This window comes from Vulpes vulpes, chromosome 13, assembly GCF_048418805.1.
Source record: "Vulpes vulpes isolate BD-2025 chromosome 13, VulVul3, whole genome shotgun sequence".
Lineage (NCBI taxonomy): Eukaryota > Metazoa > Chordata > Mammalia > Carnivora > Canidae > Vulpes > Vulpes vulpes.
The window spans coordinates 7809122-7824465 of NC_132792.1; the positions used below are offsets into that span (position 1 = coordinate 7809122).

General features: G+C 42.1%; 1 protein-coding gene across 8 annotated transcripts in view; it reads right to left on the reverse strand.

The window, feature by feature from the left end:
* Positions 1-15344, reverse strand: part of PHF20L1 (PHD finger protein 20 like 1) — a 78112-nt gene that overhangs the window by 4338 nt on the left and 58430 nt on the right. For all 8 annotated transcript variants that reach the window (XM_072733904.1, XM_072733903.1, XM_072733902.1 and 5 more), the window contains 5 exons: positions 10662-10826; positions 7200-7381; positions 6135-6234; positions 4612-4807; positions 695-1061 (listed from right to left, as the gene is read on the reverse strand). In XM_072733904.1, the coding sequence (XP_072590005.1) occupies positions 695-1061; positions 4612-4807; positions 6135-6234; positions 7200-7381; positions 10662-10826 (1010 nt within the window). The remainder of the gene's footprint in view (positions 1-694; positions 1062-4611; positions 4808-6134; positions 6235-7199; positions 7382-10661; positions 10827-15344) is intronic.

Below are 15344 nucleotides of genomic sequence, written 5' to 3' on the forward strand. Positions count from 1 at the left end.
CATCAGAAAGACTTCATTTCATAAGAGGGATACAAAATGATTCACCACAAGTATCATGAACTATCAGCTTCCCAAATTTATGTATTTACAGCGATTTCTTGATAAAACAGGCCAGAAAAATAAAGAACTAATTTTAAAGTGGCACATCAATGAAAAATGAACATCAATGAAAAATGAAGAAACAATAGCTCTAAGACAATCCCTATGAATAGGAAAGCAGTTTATAGAAATTCAGTGTACAAAGGGATGTACAAATTCAGTGTATCGCATAATGGAACTGATATGCATATACAAGTATGCTAAGATTTTAAAAAGAAAGAACAGAGTGCCATGTTTTACCTGAACACATATTGCATTAATGTGTACATACCAGCACGCACTTACACATTCTCACACACAGATGTCTTCATTTGGAAAGAAATGTGGCTCATGGTTTTTGGAGGCATCTAAGTGTGCTTATAAAACTGAAACTTTGGTTAGGGTAAAAGTTTGCTGCAATTACTACAACCCTGAATTAGGGGATAATCTGATGTTCAAATGGTTCTAATAGAGCAAAAAAGTCTGTACCCTAACAAGATACTTGGGAACTCGGATATATAAGCATAACTTTACTGGGAATTCAGTATGTTTTACTGTATAAAATTTTCCTATGGTCTTTCATATTTTCCAAGCCAAACAAATGAGTTAGTTATACCTTTTCAGGCATTCCACCTTCTTTCAGTGAGTATTGGGAACGGTTTTTATCTTTCATGTGGAATTCTTGTTCTTCTTCAAAACTACTAACATCATCATCATCTGAGCTTCCAGGGTCTGCGAGAGATTTGCAGTCTTGACCAAAACTTTGTGGCTTTTGGTAACTGTGCTCACTTGTTATATAAGTTCCTTCCATTTTTAGGGGCAAACGAGGTGGTTCTTTATGGTTCTGTACGTGGTGTTTCTTTTCCTCTACATTAACTTTGTCTTGCACTGCTACTTTTTTCTCTGCCCCAGCAATTCCTTGATCTTGATCTTTTCGCTTCCCAGAATAAGCCCAGAGATGAAGGTCAGGATGATGTTTATTCCTTAAAGCAAAGTTAGAGAAAGAGAAGTTCAGGACAAAAAAGAGAGAGAGAGAGAGAGAGAGAGAGAAAAGAAAAGAAAAGAAAAGGAAGAAGTAGTTTAGTGCCATAATAAATTTCAGAATGTAAAATGATACAGAAAACCCTTGGCTGTCTGTGCCTTTTGTACAGTGAGGGTGACTCAAGCAGACTGATGCCCACTTCTCTGCTGAAGACCCAATCCCCCACCAACGGGGCCAGGTAAGAAGGAGGGCAGGGACTCAAGACAGAAGCAGAGGTATTCTTTAGGGTAACTTGTCTCAGAATTTATTTTTTTTAAATATTTTTTTTCTTTATTTATTTATGATAGTCACACAGAGAGAGAGAGAGAGAGAGAGAGAGGGGCAGAGACACAGGCAGAGGGAGAAGCAGGCTCCATGCACCGGGAGCCCGACGTGGGATTCGATCCCGGGTCTCCAGGATCGCGCCCTGGGCCAAAGGCAGACGCCAAACCACTGCGCCACCCAGGGATCCCCCTGTCTCAGAATTTAATCCAAAGTTTGAATTCTCACAATTTTATAGAAATAATACTCAGGTAGAAAAGCAATAATGAGGGGTGCCTGGGTGACTCAGTAGGTTAAGCATCTGCCTTCGGCTTAGGTCAGGATCTCAGGGTCCTGCTCAGCAGGGAGTCTGCTTCTCCCTCAGCCCCTCCTCCCCACTCATGCTCTCTCTCTCTGAAATAAATAAAATCTTAAAAAAAAAAAGCAACGATAAATGTAATTCTGTTGATAGTGCACATCATCATTTGATATATGCACTTATTCTCCTGCTGACTTTTTTCACTGTTTTAAAATTGTATAACACCAAAAACCTTTATACTAGCATATTTTAAAATCATCATTCAATCCAAAAATGGTACTTGCTCACAACAAAAAATCAGGCAATATGTGCGTACAAAGTAAAAACTTTCCTACTATGGCAATTACAAAAAACTGAGATATGATCTTTTGGACATTTTCTACACCCATACAATTATTTTTTAAATAGGTAAGCATGTACTTTCTCTTTTGTACACTGGGGCTCTGTTTGCCTTCTTCATATGTAACATATACGGGCATCTTGCCACATCAATACATAGATGTTTCCCTCACTTTTATTCTAGTAGCTGAACAATATTAATATACCACAGTCTAGGCACACCAACCCATTCCCCACCTACAGACGTGTGCCTGTGTGTGTGTTCTTGTGATCTCTGCATATGAGTGGGGATATTTCAGTCAGATACAGAGCTGCTGGATAATGGGTACACATTTTAAATTTGATAGGTACTGCCCCAGCGGCTTCCGGAGACATTGCCTTAATTATACCGTCACCTGCAGTCTATGATAATGCGCTCTTATTGCCATCCTCACCCAACATGTAAGCATGATACTGCACAGCTAATTCTAGTCATTAAAATTCTGCAGTTGAGTAAAACCAGAATTCTTTGAACAGAGTTGATAAGAAACAGAGATACTCAGGAGGCATAAACCTTTTAGAAAGTTCAATGTTTGTGAATTAATTACTTCCAGGTTAGATAAACACCCAGGGATCAAATCAGTCTTCTGATAATAACCAAGTATTGTTCTGAAATTACAGATTTTATCTTTTGGACTCCCTAATAATTTAATATCAGAAAATACTAAAATTCTCTCACAGTAAAGGCACGGTAGAAAGCTAGTTTTGTAGTCTAACAATGCGATGGATCAAGTCCTGCTCCGTCACTGAGCTTGGACAAGATATATGCATAACCTCTACCTCTGACTACCCATCTCTCAGATGAGAGGAGATCTATTATTCAGGTTTATTTTAAGAAATAAATGAAATCTCATACTAGAGCACTAATTTCTGGCATGAAGTAGACTTTCCTTTTAATAAGTTAGCTCTTCCTTTAGGCTTTAGCATTTGCATGCCCTTTTCATAAAGAAATCCATAATCAGATTTATGACATACAACAGAAGCAAATTACATTTAACAAACAGTCACTGAGTACTTAACCCTACACTAAGCAGTGGGAACAAAATGATGAATAAGACACAAGCCCTACCTTAAGGGGAACTGTGGTTTAGTAAGGGGAGACAGACACAAGAAACCAAAGTGCAACAAAGTGCCAACATCAGTAGCAAGGAATTTGCCAAGAAGGGCATGTGATCAGCTCTGGTGGGGCAGGTATCTGCTAGAAAGACTAATGGTACAAGGTTGTTCTAGGTGTGAGTGTATAAAGGCTTGTAGTTATGAAAAAGCAGGCTTTGCTCAGGGATTATGGTTTGGTAGAGTTGTGACATTTGGGAAAAACAACTAGGAAAGGGAAGATGACAACTGAATAGTAGAAGACATTATCAGGGAAAGACTCAGAGCATGTGCTGGAGAGCTGGGAAGACACAGGGGCATATGAAGTCAAAAAAGAGATAAGCTACTATTTATCTCTTTTTTAAGGTTTTATTTATTTGAGAGAGAGAGACTACACGCATGTGTACATGCATGGGGCGGGGGGGGCAGACGGAGAAGCGGATGCCCCGAGAAGCAGGGACCAGGATGCAGGGCTCAATCCCAGGACCCTGAGACCATGACCTGGGCCGAAGGCAGATGCTTAACCGACTGGGCCCCCCAGGTGCCTCAAGTTCCTATTCATTTTTTACCAAGATCACACGGGCAACAATAAGAAGGATGAGCTCAAAGAGTCCAAGACTGGAGCCACGGAGAACTAAAATGGTGTGGCAACTGTTTATGGGAAAAGAACAGCCTGGGCTTGGACAGGATGAAGAGACAGGAAGGCACAGAACAAGGTCAAGGAATCATGGTAGATAGGTGGCCCTGGCACACCCAGCTGAGGGGAAAGGTACCTGGATGGGGACAGAAGGAGGGGAAAGGGCAAGTTTCTGGCCCAGGCAAGTGAGTCCCAATGAAGACAACCTTGTAAAGAACCGGTGAATCTTGTTTTTACATAAAAAACCTTTTTTAAAGAGAGGAATTCTAGTTAGGAACTAGGAAGAACTGAAAACAAGGGCTTCAAGAACACTTGGACATGTTACTTAGGGAGGCTCAGATTTGAGGTTTTTTTTTTTTTTTTTTAAGGGAAAATGATCTGGGAAGACTACAACACATTTGCTGCCCAGCAGAGGGATGGATTCTATGAGCTGCTCCCTTCAAAGTTGGTCTTAAGGTAATTAAAACAATATGCTGTTAAATCTACCTCATCTTGACACCATCCCTGCAGAAGGATACAAAATACAGGGTGCACCAACCCACGGCACTTAATTTTGCACGTGGCCAGCATGCAAAACAGCGGGGCAGGGACTGACGTTTGTTGGATATCAGATGTGGTTCTGACCCTCAACCATACTTATTCATGCCAGGACAAGAGGTGGGAAGCGGCTATTCATCCAAAATATTTATTGTTTCTACCTTTAAAAGTTAAAATGTATTCAAGTAGCTCTTCTGCCTTCCAAAGTGCTCATCTGAACCTTCAAAAGGCCCCCTAATCACCCTGAACTGAAATTCCCCCTAGCTGGGGCCTGTGTCCCTCACTTACTTGAGTATGCCGATCTTCAGCTGTAGCCCATGCAGGACTTCCGTGACACCATAGACGTCAGCAAGCAGGTGATGTGTGGAAACTATCTTTTTGGCATTGAGATGAGAGTAATTTTCTTTTAAAAACGATAACCCACACATTCTCCCATTATCCAACCAATCCTTATCGTAACGATATTTTGCACTCCACCTCTGACCTGTAGGTGAAGGGGACATCACAATGACAAAGGATGTCACGTATTCAGACTTCCCTTCCACTGCCATCTTATTAACACTACTCAGTAAGCAGGGTGAGCTCTGGTACTAAGAATAAATTCAAAAGATGAGCAAGACCGGGTTCCGAGGAGCTGGCGCTGTGAGAGGTCCTCCAACCTTTGGGTCTCCTGCCCGCTATGAAGAACACACTCCATGAAGGATATGCTCACAGGCAGAGGACATCCGCAAAGGAACCCTCAGGGTATGGCTTCCCAATTTTTATGTATCTGTCATACAGGCTGATAGAAAGGCTGAGAAGACTGGATAGAAACTAGACAGGGTATCCGTTCTCTCACTAACATTTGTTTTGAACAGGATGAAATACAGTTCTACTTAAGTGAATATGGACCCCTCTTCAAGATCTCACCGGGTCTTGTAAAATGTATCTTCAATGTCGATGAAATGAGTTGCTTATGCGTCCGTGACCCCTACTATACTGAGACAGTGGACGGCATGCTTAGAATCAATCATCTTACCTCTTACCAGCATCTGGCAAATAGAAGGCATCCAATAAATGCTGCTGAATGAATAAGCAAATGTCTATATTTATATTAATCATTCTCCTGCTTCCTGGTTTTGTTTTAAGATAGACAAGAGGAGAACTTGGTAGGCTTTTATTTGAGAATATCTAGTTATTTTCTGCCCAAGCAGCTCAAAGTGTGTACAATATGCAAAGCTTTGCTACTCAAAGAGCCTCTGGCATGGAGGAAGGTACTGGACAGGGAGTCAAAAGGGACAGGTTTTCATCTCAGGTCTGCCATGCTTGCTATTACCCTCGTGCACAAGGAATGCAACCCTCCACACCCTAGTTGTCTCATGGGTAAAATAAAGGGAAAGCACGTGATCACTGGAGATGCCATCTACCGAAAACTAGTTGGATATGCAGCACGGTCAGAAACTTTTTTAAAACCATGTCATGAGGAGTGTACATTCAGAATAAAGTTCCAATCAAATAGCCACACATAAACCTACTTAGAAATCAAGGCACAAGGACATACTAAGGGCCTAATCCTTTTCCAGGAAAAAGCCAGAACTCTGTCCTTCCAGTAACATGGCAGGTATGTCAATGAGATGAGGCTAATGTTTTGGCCTAGGTAACTAACATGGAAAACAAAATTGTAACAAGCAATGAAAAATGTTTTAAAATTTTCACATGGAGGCAGAACTGAACTGACGAAGAAGTCATGGTGTCTTTATACAGCGGGCACATTACAGAATCCATAACCAGATCTTTAGGCGCCTTGCCACCAGCATGGGGAGGAGGCTTACCAGGAGGGTCCCTGCAGACGTAGCAGATGTACTGCTCGGGGATGCTCTCCTCCAGCAGCCCCATGCACACGCTGTGCTGCCAGCATAGGCACTCTTCACACTGCCAGAAAACACAGGAGTGCTTACAATCATAGGCCTGCTCGCTGGGAAAAAAGACAAATCCCCTTCCTTACAGTCAGCCATGGCAGTCTTGAGGCCGCTGACAGCTCAATTCTTATTCCACACAATGATGCAACACTGATTTAAGTCGAATTTTATTTTTGATATTCAACTACTTCAAGAACTTCCTCTAGTTGCAGCTACTCAAAAGGGCCTTGATATATTACTTAAACCATAAAAAAAAAAATCAAAACTTGCTCTCATTTATTTCCCACTAATTTTTGGGCAAATACCTCTTTAAAATAGCTTATTTAAGTGTAGAATTTTTCTTTTTAAGGCAAGTTTGCAGGAATGCCTGTAGCAGCGACTTCTCAAAGTATTACCTGTGTGGTGACCCTATAAATTTGTAGTTCCCTTGTTTCAGAAAACCTTTGAAAAGGGGGAGAAAAGAGATTACTTCCTTCATTTCTGTAATTAACATTTCCAAATCTTTCATCACAAAATGTGGGTTATGCTCTTCTTTTCTCTTAAAGATACCCTTTCTACAGGAACAGCTGGTTTGTAATGCTTAATCCTTGCAAGTCTTTGAAAAGAATGGAAATGTCTCTGTACCTGCCCATTGAAGAGCTACAAACAATAGGAATCCAGGCCAGTAAGGAAAGGGCTGCTGTGCTCTACACTTTAATGTGGATGCTCACCTACCCTAATGGGTTCAAAGAGTGGCTTCCAGAATTTCAGCCTGAAGACCTCAAACTCAACACTTTTGCAAAAGGAGGGTGATCCTTAAGTGAGAGAGCAAGTCTACTTCATTTGAAGAGATCTTCCTATCATTACTAGGATTTTAAACGTGATGGTAAAGTTAGAGACCTCTGTTTTCAATAAGACCATGAGTGACAAAAGGACACAAAGTCCTGATGCATTTGCTGAACACCTGAAATAACTGCTTTGACCGGGAAGACCAGTTACCTGGATCATGAAGCCGTTCTCCTCATCCATTTCACAAATACATCGCACAATCTCATTAAGAGCATCGTCTTCATCCTGAGATTCCTCAAAATTGGTTGAATCAAAGTCCTGATTGTACTCATCCCCACTTAGGAGCAAACTCTCTGTTGAAGAATCATCTAGGAATTCCACATCTGATAAGTCTAGAATATACACAAAAGTAGACTCAGCATATAGTTCCCATGTCTGTGTCATCTTTTCAGATAGAGTTAAAAGGAAGTGATTATAAGCTATTAAGTATTTAGAAAGGAAGGGCAAACAAATGGGAATTGAGTGTTTGTCCCTGCATAAAGAAACAAATGATTCTTGAAGCTTAGTAATTATGACTGACTTTACATCTTAATATATACACTATTGCAAGTAACTTGAAAAGTTTCTCCAGTCTTGGTGCCTGTAGAGGTTGTGGCTAAGGTTGATAATTCAAATTTGCACAGTTTTCAAATGCTTTCACAAATGTTAATCCTTTTGATCCTCCTCAAAATCAGAAGTTGTAAAAAGAATGGATTTCATTATTTGCACCAAAGACAAGGCACTCCAGTGAAGGGAAGGAGATTGCCTGGAGTCTAACGTCAATACTACTATTCTTAATAGTATCAGTATCATCAATCACTACTGCACTTAACATGAGTCAGGTACTGTACTAAGCACTTCAAATAGAAGATGTATTACTTGCTTGAGTAGTGCAGTCAGCAAACGGTAAAGCTAAATGGAATGACTCCAAAGCCTATGTTAATGATTTCACCAGTATTTCTTAAACTAGGATCATGAGTTCCCTAAGGGATTTACAAATTTTTAAAATCTCGCTTTGATAAAGATCTTTAAAAAAATAAATATATTCTAGAAACTAGATGATATGGATGACTACTACATGTAATTCGACTTAAACGCCAGGTCTTAAGTTTGTATTCGTACCAGTGTTGATGTCAAAGACCACAATTTAGCTCAGGCCATAGAGGAAGAAAAAAAAAAAATCCAGGCAAACACAAGGAAATCTTTATTTACAACAAAGGAAAAGAAATGACGACAGGACACTAAAGGTTTCGCAGGAGTGTGGATGGAGAAATGGGGAAGAGGCATGGTCGAAGACCTGCTCTCTGCTGTGAGGCACCTGCAGGCCAGTTAGTGGAGCCTCTCAGAGACAGAGGTGGCTCCTTCCGCCTAGGTGTCTGGCCTGTAGTCATGGTCTGTGCCCCTCCTTCATCTGCTCCTGAGTCACTTCCCTCTGCAGAGCATCTACAGGCCTTGGGAGTAAGGGCTCTGCTTGCTGAATGCTCCACACCTGGTGCTTACAATGAAGCCTGATCTACATAGCAAGTCACTCCAGAATGCTTCTGGAGGAGCTAAGAGGGGAGTCTATAGCCAGAGAAAATTCTCTTTTCAGACAATCAGACCAGAAAGAAGCTGGCCAACTTCAAACTAAAAAAACTCATGCTGCTTATATTTTAAATATTTCATGTCTTAGTGCTTCTTTTACCAGCTTCTAATCTGATATTGTCTCCTGTTTTTGAATGTTTTGTTTTTGATTTATAAAAAGTTTTACAGAAAAATAAATGTTTTCTTTAGGGTCTTGGGACATCTTGAAACAAGTGAGGTCAGTAGAAATGATGTTAGAGAAATACATGAAAATTTTCAAGAAGGAGTGAATCAATTAGGCATCATAGAACCCTTCTAATAATATGAGTAGTTTTGGGAAGCTAGCACCATCTTGCTAGCTTAAATCCAAAATTAGTATTTTCTCTTGGGCCTTCTTGAATGTAAGTTCTTGTCTCAAAATGGCAGCCTAGAACATGAATAAACAGTTTCAAGCACTGTTGTGGCACAGATGTGGCATTATATGGATGGCAATCATTAACAACCAATAAATTTAAAACTATTATCATTGAAAGAAATTAGCATGTATCTCATGTATGTTTACATGGCCAAAATAACCAGGTGTTATGGTCTTAGAATGCAAACTTAACATACTGGCCAGAAAACCTAGTTCAAATAACCGATTCCCAAGCATCAAACAAATGCTTGGCTGACCTCAAGGGGCTGAGTAAATGGGTTCATGGGTTGAAAATTACAAAAGAAAAGCAAGTAAAAGTTCTCTCTCATAGTGAAATACCACCCGAACAACAGCACCCACCGAGTGGCCACAGGAACACCATTCTCTTCCAACCACTACCTCTTGAACTATTGCCATTTTCCCAGCACATTCTCTAAGTGTGGATTCCAGACCAGCATCACCTGGGAGCTCATTAGGCATCAGAAATTCTGAGGATAAAGCCCAGAAAGGTGTTTTAACCAGCCTTCCAGGGGGTTCTGGTGCATGCTAACACTTGAGAACCTCTGGCCCAGGACCCATGCCCTCTATCAACATCCGTTCTAACAGCTCAGTGCTTGGTCACAACCAGGGCAGAAGACACAGCAGAATCGAGAGCCCACACCCGTGGCCTCTCCTTCCATCTCCACTCACGCCTCAGGTTCTGGCAGCACTGCCAGCCCAGACATCCTCTCCGTTCTCCAGCACTCCATGTAAAATGATGACTTTTAGATCTTGATGTTCTTACATGATTTTCAACCCCTGCCACCCATCCCCAAACAATCACTGGGAAACTCCATCTGCCCTCCCAGAAACCTCATTGTGTTCTGCAGCATGTCTCCGTATGGGTCGCTTCATCAAAGTATCACAGTGACAGTTACCATGGACACCTGGGGTGAAGAGCCATTGGCCCAAAAGGGAACAGGGGATTTGTGTTTGTTAGAAAAGAAGGAGGGACATTTTCCTAAACCTCCCTCCCGCCAATGTTTTAAAATTATGAATCCCCAAAGTGCTGTGTGCTTATTTTAGGAAGAAGGGAAGATGACACTTTTCTTCACCATGGGCTAGATGGGAAATAGGCCTGGAAGAAAGCAAGTGGTAACAGTGCAAACGGTAACACATCACCTAGTACCTACCATGTCGGGCCCTCAGAAGAAAGGAGAAGGCAGGAAGTGAGCTCAGCCATAAGGATCCCTGTGGTTTGACATAAGATGGAAGACCCCATCCCTTATTCTAGTCTCAAGCCACTGCCATCGATGTCTCCACTAGGAGAGTCTCCCTCCCACTGCTGAGAGCACCGGAAGGCAAGAGTCCTGAACACCCCAGCTGTCAGGACGGCTTGTAGGGAAACCTGACAGACTCCAAATATGCATGTAAAAAATACCCATAACCAGTACATAGGAGATACTAATAATTTGCTTCCCATCCCTACAATTAACTATAAAAGCCAATTTGACTTTATAGAAGTTAAAAAAGTTGAGATTTTTCATATTAGCCTACGGGATAACTTTTTAAACCGTGTGCCCTGCTCAGATAAGCTCTCAATGAAGTATGTTTTTATCTCAGTTCCACATTTAAGAATCTTAAGACTTGTTTAAGCATTACATGATTACACATACTTTCACCACTAAGATCAACTGACAAAATTGCCCTTGGGTACTGATATGTTGTATTTTTCTCCGTAAACATGCTTCGCAGAGCCAGAGAACTCCCAGAAGATCGAGTTAGTGGAGAAGAGCACCTTTCCAGAAATTCTAGAGAACTGTCTTCATAGTCTGAATAGTCTGTAACATAAGATACATAAAGAAATATTAATAAAGTGTCAGGTCATCAGGAAGAGTCACTACAAAAATTAACAAGAAAGTCACGTTTTACAAGACATAAATAACCGGGGACCTCTTTCCTTACCCACGAACAACTAGATCGCCGTGTATCCAATAAAGTGGGTTTGGCGAGAACACCTGGGAAATGTACCCCAGGCAGTACACACATACCAGGGAGTACCATGTTCTAGCTGGTACCAGGTAAACTCCTGTTAGCCAGTCCAGAAGTGAAAAAGGATTATTTCTACAGTTTCTCTCCATTATAGCCACTGTCTACAGTAAGATATGCAAGATGGAAATAAATTTTTTTGCAGTTTTTAAAGAGGTGCTCAAAATGTGTAGCATGTCAATTTTTACACTGGTAATTCAGTTAACTGCTACATTTTTCAGCAAGAACCTTCGAGTGAAATTAAGTGGTCCTGAAAGAAGTTAATCCAAGTCCTGTCTTCCCCAGCTTATCATGACTCATGCAGAGGACAGGGAGCAGCCACCTGCAGCTTCCAGCAGAGCGGGTTGTCATGAGGGGACTGACAGGAGAGGGCAGGATTCTGGGCCCTGGGAAGGCCTTGGAGCAGAGGAGAGCCTAGCATATCTATCTGAGACTGTGTCTACAACACAGTGAAGGAGAACGAGAAGAAATGAGGCTAGAGTGGCAGCAGCAAAAACATGTTTTTGAGTTTTATCCTAAATTCAGCAAAAAGAGAGTGATACAAGTCTGATCAGGGCTTTGAAAGTCCCCTGGAGCTATGGGATGAGGGAGGGTGCAGGGAGGCACAGGCAGGAGGCAGTATGGCCAGGCCTGGGAGGAGGGCACCAGGCACGAAGACTGCAGGCAGATGCAGGGATCTGCAGACCGCAGGTGAGGGGCTGGTGTGGCATCAAAAGGCTTGTCTCCAGGCTTCTGTTTGAACAGAAGGGGTGGAAAACAGGGCTCTGAGATGGGGCTGAAGAGTAAGAGAGGGATGGAGAAACCCGAGAAGGAATGCAGGTTCAGAGGAAAGTATTTATTCACTTATCAAAGATTTTATTCATGTTAGAGAGAAAGCAGAGTGAGGGAAGGCGCAGAAAAGTTGGGAGAGAAAGAGGGAGAGGCTTCCACTGAGCGCGGGGCCCCACTCAGGGCTCAATCCCAGGACCCTGAGATCATGACCTGATCCGAAACAAGAGTAGGACACTCAACAGATTGAGCCACCTAGGCGTCCCCAGAGGAGGGCTTGTTTAAAGATAAAAGATCCTACACATCGCCTCAAAAGTCTAAGATCCAGGGGAGGCAGGGTGACAAGCGCCAGGATTTTAAGAACAGAAAGACAACTGCTTCCATTATCTTACAGACAAAACAGGAGACGGATCCACACAGCTAAGCACATACTTGTGAATGGATGAGCGAGTTCTCATCTGGTGGCTTCTATTTCCTCAACTGAGTATGCTGTAAAGGACACCTGAGGCAGGTTAGGAACAGAAAGAGATGGAACTGGCTGGAAGAGGTGGGAAAGGTCAAGCGTAGGAAAGCAAATTTCCAGAAGAGCAGTACCAATGTTGGTGTGCATGGAATAACCATCTCAGGCGGTAGTGGGGGGGGGGGGGGGGCAAAATAATGGTCCCCAAAGACATCCATGTTCCTCATCCCTAGAACCTGTGACTATGTTAGGTTCTGTGGCAAAAGGGAATTAAGGTTGCTAACCAACTGACCTCAAAATTATCCTGGCTTATCCAGGTGGGCCCAATGTCATCACTACAGTCCCTAAAGGTACAAGAGAAAGGCAGAAGAGTCCTGTGGTGGAGTGAGAAAGACCTGAGTGGCCATTGCTGGCTCTGAGGATGGTCAGGGGGATGTGAGATAAGACACGCAAGAGCCTCTGGAAACTGGGAAAGGCAAGAAAACGAATTCTCCTCTTGAGCCTCCTGAAAGGAACAGTCCTGCTGACACCTTCATTCCACTGAGACCCACTTTGGACTTGGGATCTAGAACTTTAGGATAATAAATTCGGGTTGTCTTCAGTCACTAATATGCAGTATTCTGTGAGAGCAGCAACTGGACACTACCATAGCACTCACTGTAAATACTACAGCACAGCCACATCTATTGGGCGCCCGCTGTGCGCCAACCATGATTCTAAGTGCTTTATAAGTGTATTAACTCTTGATCCTCACAGTTAATACAATAAGGTAGCTACAACAGCTAGTGCCATTTTACAAGTGGAAGAACAGAGACAGAAAAGGTTAAATTGCCCAAGATTACACAGCTCTCCTTGGCAAAGCCAGGCTTTCAATGCAGAGAGCCTAACTGTAGAGCCTTACTCTTAACCACAAAGTGTTACCAGCAGATTTCAACATTTGATCTGTATACGAACTGGAAAGCTTGTGAAAGCAGATTCCTGGGCTTCACCTCCAGCAGGTCAAGAGTGGGGACACTCTCAGATGCTGCATATGCTGTCAGGCCGCAGAGTGATCTTAGAGTGGCACAGGGCCGCACAGTGACCACAGGCTGCCTAAGGCCATGGTACTTGGACACAGACAAGAAAAAGGCATTTGCTGAATGCCAGCTGCCACTGTGTCAAGTACTTTAACAATGACTACCTGAATCCTAAAAATAAAGCTACCTAGTGGGAACTATTATTACCATTTTAGATGTGAGGAAACTGACATTTGTACAATTTAAATAACCTGCCAAAGGTCAACGCTAGAAGCGTTGCAGTGAAGATGCAAACCCAATGCTCAGCTTTGAAACCTGCCCTTTTATCAATGACATGTTAGTTACATTGCCCTCTCAGCAAAGTAAATGTAGGAGTACATACAGCCTGAGCCTGAGAATAGTGGTAGAAATCTAAATTTTGTGTTATAAATAAAATAAGGTGATACGGAATCTCTCCACGTGGTTTTAGCAACTAAACAAAACTTCTTAGCACTCTGCACCTACACCTGCATTCCCCATGCCAGTCCCCTCTGGCTACTGTGAATAAAAGGTCCACTGCTGGCTTCAGGGTTAGATCAACTGTAATCCTCCATGTAAAGCCGGATCCTAGATCACTTCAGCTTCTCCCTGCTACAAACGGAGATTACTTTGCATCACTGTTATCCTCCCAGGAGGTAACTGTGCATGCTCCCTATTGGCTCTTACAATATGCAGATAGGCTTGCCTGCAAGCTCCTGGGAGTCTGTGTTTACAACACAATGTTCTGGATTCTCCCTGCATTTCTCATTCTAGTTCTTTTAAATCTCTGTATGCCTTCGGTCTCCTCACAGTTACACAGAAAAGACAGATGAAGCGACTGGCTCAAAGTGACAAAGGTAAACACTGGCAAAGTTGTCAGTCTCGAATCCCAACAAGGCCATTTCTTGTACAAACAACTGTTAAGAACTTATTACACCAGTAAAGGTAAGTAAAAACTTGCTAGAGGGAAGAATGCACAGTCTAACAAATGGTCTCTAAGGCCCAGGAAGTAACAAAACAATAGAGCATGATGGTTAAAGTTAAAATTAAGACTGAAGCCAGACTAACTGGGTTTGAATCTGCTTTTCACCACTCAAGAGCCACATGAGCTTGGACAACTCTCTTTCTCTGTTTCAGGTCAGTTTCTAAAATGGGTATAAGAGGCTCCACTGTATAAAGCAGCAATTAATGTGAGGATTAAATAAACCACTGTATATAAAATTATTATACCACGTTTGGTACATAACAAGCACCAGCAGGATATGCAAAATAGCATTCAGTGTTAAAGAATCTTTAAAACTCCCTGGTAGTAGTAAATGTAGAATAAAATGCATATTATATTAGGAACCTCAAGTAGGAATAATGTGAACGTTTTAAAATTAGGATGTCTTTAAAATTTTTAAGTTATTTAAAACTCCCTATTTCCAGCTTAAAGACCCCTCTTCTAATTTGATCTGGAGAAAAGTGTCACTTCCAAGATGAATGTAAATAGCCCAGAATAAATTCTCAAATGTAATAATTAATTGCAAAGATGCCAGTGATTACCCAACTCCACACCTGCTGCCTATAAAGAGCCATGCTTCTGTGCATCTTTAAGTATTTGCTAGGAGTCTATTTACGAAGTTAAGATTTTCATTTATAGGTCAGATTTTAAAATGTAAACAAGATATAAAGTTCTTTTCAATTAAAGAAATAAAAATGTATTAACATGTTTTAAAGGATCAAGGACTCTTCAAAACCAGGGTTAGTGTAACGGCGGAACACAACTCTCAGGTGCCAAATTTTCTTTGCAACTTTCTCTCTTACTAACTGGGACCACCCTCCTTTCTCCCAAGTCCCCACCACCTCCTGCATGCTCATCAACACTCTCTCACTGTGCCACCAAGTGTGGCCGGTCCTCATTCCTTCTCGGTCAGCCCCTCCCTATCACCTTTCCCGGACTTGCACAGGATTTTGCACACTAAGATTCTGTGTCTGCAGGTGAGTCCTGGAACAGAACTGTTTGCAGATGCGGCAGAAGGGGACTTGAGCAGCTTTGCCCTTCCCCG